The 4601-nt window shown below is 45.6% G+C and overlaps 1 protein-coding gene across 1 annotated transcript in view; it reads left to right on the forward strand.

The window, feature by feature from the left end:
* Nucleotides 1-4372, forward strand: part of SLC13A4 (solute carrier family 13 member 4) — a 48673-nt gene extending 44301 nt beyond the window's left edge. Inside the window, exons 15-16 of the mRNA XM_008053037.2 lie at nt 988-1125; nt 3180-4372. Coding sequence (XP_008051228.1) covers nt 988-1125; nt 3180-3317 — 276 coding nt within the window. The 3' untranslated portion in view covers nt 3318-4372. The remainder of the gene's footprint in view (nt 1-987; nt 1126-3179) is intronic.
* The last annotated feature ends 229 nt before the right edge of the window (nt 4373-4601 follow it).

The raw sequence follows: 4601 nt of genomic DNA on the forward strand, positions 1-4601 counted from the left end.
TATCCTACGTCTTTACAATAAAAATTTTAAAGAAAAAGAAAGAAAAAAAAAGAAAAGAAAATGTTACCACTGGCACATAATGCATTTTTTCCCATTCATTCTTTTAATGCATCTTTACCTCTTAACGTAATTTCAGAAACCTTTGATGTATACTCCATGTGTTTCACATTTTATTATTTAATAATCAATATCCTATTCACAATAACAATGATATTTCCTAGAACTAAAACACTGCACTCCAGTCTGGGCAACAGAGTGAGACTCCAACTCAAAAAAAAACAAAAAAACCAAAGCCCACTCCCACCTGAGGTTTCCAACTACTCCCTTCTGTCATCTTGCCTGCATGAACAGGGGAGTGCAGTTAGTTAAAACTTAACAACACTGAGAGCAAGACCAGGGTTCAAATCCCATATAAGGCAATTATCTTCTCTGGGGGAAAAAACCTTAAGAGCGAGGGATCCTGCTTCAATCAAAGCAGCTTATGCCAGGCATGGTGGCTCACATCTGCAATCAAGACCAGCCCAGACAACTTGGCAAGACCTCATCTCTACAATAAATCAAAAATTAGCCACGCATGGTAGCTCATGCCTGTAGTTCTGGCTACTTGGAAGGCTGAGGCGGAAGGATTACCAGAACCCAGCAGGTCACCGCTGAGGTGGCCGTGAGTGTGTCACTGCACTCCAACCTGGGTGTTAGAGTAAGATTCCAACTCAAAAAAAAATAATAATAAAGTTGAAGAACCACTTCCTTAGAATAGCACCAAAAAATCAAACATTCCTCCCAGGAAGTAACTCAAAGCCGTATTTCCATGGGGAATGTGAGCAGTGTCAGCCTATTTAGGGAAAAGGCCTACCTACCTCTAGCACATGGTATACCACTGAGGCTAGCCAGCACCAAGCCATCATTTGAGGCATGCTCATGATGTCACACATAGGAAACAACAAGCCTAACCCCAACATGAGTGCTTCTGTGGGTTCTCTCTTCCAGTCTGAATCGCTGCACATTAATCCCCTCTACACCCTGATCCCAGTCACCATGTGCATCTCCTTCGCGGTGATGCTGCCAGTGGGCAACCCCCCCAACGCCATCGTTTTCAGCTATGGGCACTGCCAGATCAAAGACATGGTGAGTTGCGGGTACCTCCCCTGCAGGCCTATTTCACGAGCACAGATGATCGGCTCTAGTGTTCTCCCCAAGCTCACTCTGCAGCAGTGTCCCGGTCTGTCAACACTCAGTCTAGTGTGGTAGAAAGAACGGGCATGTAAGAGGGTTTGGGTTGGTCTATAGGCACCAAGAGCAATAATGTGCTCTCCTCACCCCCACGAAGAAAGTGGGGACACAGAGAAGGCTGGGATAGACGTAGGCTGTGGCCCAGTTCCAGAAGGCATGTGCTTGTACAAACACATCCTTGCCTCTGTTTCTTCACTGGACCAGTGGAGATATTCATTCAAAAAGTTGGGCTGGTTGACTCAAAAGTAAAAGGTATCTTGTGAGAATAAAACTTCCTCCCACGCAAGTAACTCCTGAAGCAACAATGAAAGATGAGGCACCCCCCCCCATTCATTTCTTAGTTTTCAGTAAGGCCCACAAAAGATGGCTTTAAGACATTTTTCTGATTTTAGTGTTTCTCCACTCTCCATTCCTCAACCTACACCAACGGCTCTGCTTCTCAACGTTCAGGGATAGCAGGAGCTGGGGAGAGGCTGGAAAACACTGATATGAATTCCTGGGGCTTGACTGTCTGAAATAGAGCCCACTCATTCTGGCTGAAGGTCTGAGAAATTTTTTTCATGGGAGTCCAAACTTGTTCTCAGCAGCTCTGTAAAACACCAAATGGAGGAAGAGTTCCAGGCTGGTGCAGGTACTCAGGTCCTTTCCACTGTTCCAACTGCTCATCCAAGCTATCTGAGATGCTTCTGGGAAGGAGGGGACTACTCCTCTCTCCCCTCCTATCTTACCACATGCTGAGCTCTGCCCCAACTTGCCTGTCTCCTGCCCCCTCCACTGTGTGCCCCTGCCACTCACCCCCAGCTTTCTACAATGGAATAAATGATCAACTAGTTGACAAGAAGTAAGCCAGTTCTGGGCTGTGTTCCCAACTTGGGCACTACCTTAAGACCTCAATCTCCTTATCTGCTAAATGAAGAGGTGCCAGCTAGATACTCCATGTGGTCCCTTTTAGCTCTCAAGGACCTTAATTTAGCTGTTAGAACCTGCCCCCTCTCACCTGCGGAAAAACATGGCTGTTCTCCTTGTCAAAGGCCCAGAGGGCCAGGATGATTGAGAATTCCAGGGTCCCGGGCAGAAGGCAGGAGAGAAAGGATACGTCAACCTATTTGTTTGGAACAATTTCCCAGAATTTATTTTTCCCTTGCAGTTGTCCCAATGTAATGCCAGCTCATAGCCTTGTTTTCCTACATGCTCTGTGCCTGGCTACTCCTTGGAAGGACACTGCCATCTTTGTAGTCCACATTTTTCCATCTGGCCCTGCTCTGCCATCCCATCCTCTCAATCCCCCTTCAGTCCATGAATGTGAATGTTATGGCAGAAGTGAAAAGGGTCAGAATCATTGAATGTAATTCCCTCAGAAAAAAGTAGAGGCTCTACTCCAGCTAGCAGGTCTGTGTCACTTCTCTGAGGAAGGGGGTGAGCTGTTTCCCCAGGTAAACCCAAGGTATACTACTTCCATGAGCTTTTCTGTGGAGTGAGGAAATCATGGCAAAGGCTTCCCATCATATAGCCCCTCCTGCAAGTTCCCATGTGTATAAGCACATACGCGTCTCTGAGAAGTTCTTAAAGAGATCTGGCTAATTTTGTTTAACATGTGTCCCTATCATTAAGCTGCAGAAATAACTCTTCACATTCCACAGATATGGTGTTCGCAGTAACTAACATACGCATGTTCTAGGCATCCACTTTAGAGACAGTGTGGCAAACAAGAGGTAGAGATGATTATAATTGCCCTTCCCAGTCCCAACTCCTCCCTGCCTTTCTGGTCCTCCCACAGACCCTGTGCCACCCTAGAAGGCAACACTAGTGCACTCCAAGCAGTGACAGAAACCAGTCAGGGCCACATAGGTGGAGCAAGGCTCAGGCTGAGGCACAGGCAGGGATCCTGTGGGGATCTGTGCTGCTGGTGCTGCTTAGAGTGACCAGATGTGCTGGCTTGTGTCCTGCAGGTGAAAGCTGGCCTGGGGGTCAACGTCATTGGACTGGTGATAGTAATGGTGGCCATCAACACTTGGGGAATTAGCCTCTTCCATCTGGACATATATCCAACTTGGGCGAAGGCCAGTAACATCACCAATCAGGCCTGACTCAATTGCACCGCTGGCCCGACCAGAGGAGCTACCGGCACCGAGCAACATCTGGACCACAGGCAACGAAAGCCATCAGGAGCTCACTCCTTAGACCCATGCTGAGGGCACCCCTGCCAGAAGATTCTGCCATGTCAAGTGAAGCACAGGAATTCTTCAACCACAAACACATGCTTGGCTGTTAGTGTCCACTTCCCTCCCCTCCTTCCTTCCTTAGCACCTCAGCTCAGGAAAACCTACTAGTGTTCTTGCTTGCTTGTATCTAGTTTTTCTAGTCAATTCTTTCTGAAGACAGGAAAAGAAGAAAGCCTGTCTTGGTTGCCACTCAGAGGCTAAGCCTCACAAACTAACCAGCCTTACTAGGTTTTATGTTATTTTTAGTATCTTCTTAGGAGTTGGAGGAGATACCCAAGCCATTCCACCTCAGCAGAGGGTAAAACCAGTAACATTTCCTTTAGGGGCAAGTCCTCACCTAGGACTTGAGGCCTAATATTAATCAACTCCTTTCTCTTAAGTGCTTCTATTCTAAGTTCTCTTTTTTATGGCAATCAGTACTCAGTTTTATCATTACTTTGATTCCCTTTCAAGCATCTCTTTTCCATAGTCCCCCATTAGCATGGCACCAAATTCCTGTAAAAAACAGTGTTGCCCTTCAGAATGAGGCTGATATTGTTCTATTTGTCAGAGGAAAGGGAAGTAGAAAAAGGAGACACATCGAGATTAGCATCTCTCCACCTGTTACCAACCACAAATATCATTGCCTTGGATAAGTGTTGGGAGAGGAAAAACATTCATACCTATCTTATAAGGGAGACCAAAACTATAATTAAGACCACAGCACTATTGATGATATTAGACTAGCTTGCTTCTGAGTAGTTCCTGAGAAAACAAAGTACTAGGTAGTAGCCAAAAGACCAAACACAACAGTCATTTCCTACACATCAATGAGCTCCTTGAGGGGAGAAGAGAGATCTCTGTCTCTTGAATTCTCCCAGCAACTTCTACAATCTAGTAAGCTGTCACTGCTCAATAAACATGTCCTGTGAGAAAAATTACTTTAGAAATGAAGGCCTCCTTCTTCCTCTTGAAGACCATGTCATTTTCTCTGGGACAGATGTCCTTGCAACATGACTGGCTATAGCTCTCAAATCCTCTTGTGTGCTAGCATTACATCTTTCTGATTTTTACCACCAGGTTATGGCTAAATGCATTGTATGAGAAAAAAGAGTCCCCCTAGTTATTGTACTGTTTTAATTGATTTTAGGTTATATTGATAGCATATGC

This window comes from Carlito syrichta, unplaced genomic scaffold, assembly GCF_000164805.1.
Source record: "Carlito syrichta isolate Samal-C Ts95f unplaced genomic scaffold, Tarsius_syrichta-2.0.1 Scaffold287784, whole genome shotgun sequence".
Lineage (NCBI taxonomy): Eukaryota > Metazoa > Chordata > Mammalia > Primates > Tarsiidae > Carlito > Carlito syrichta.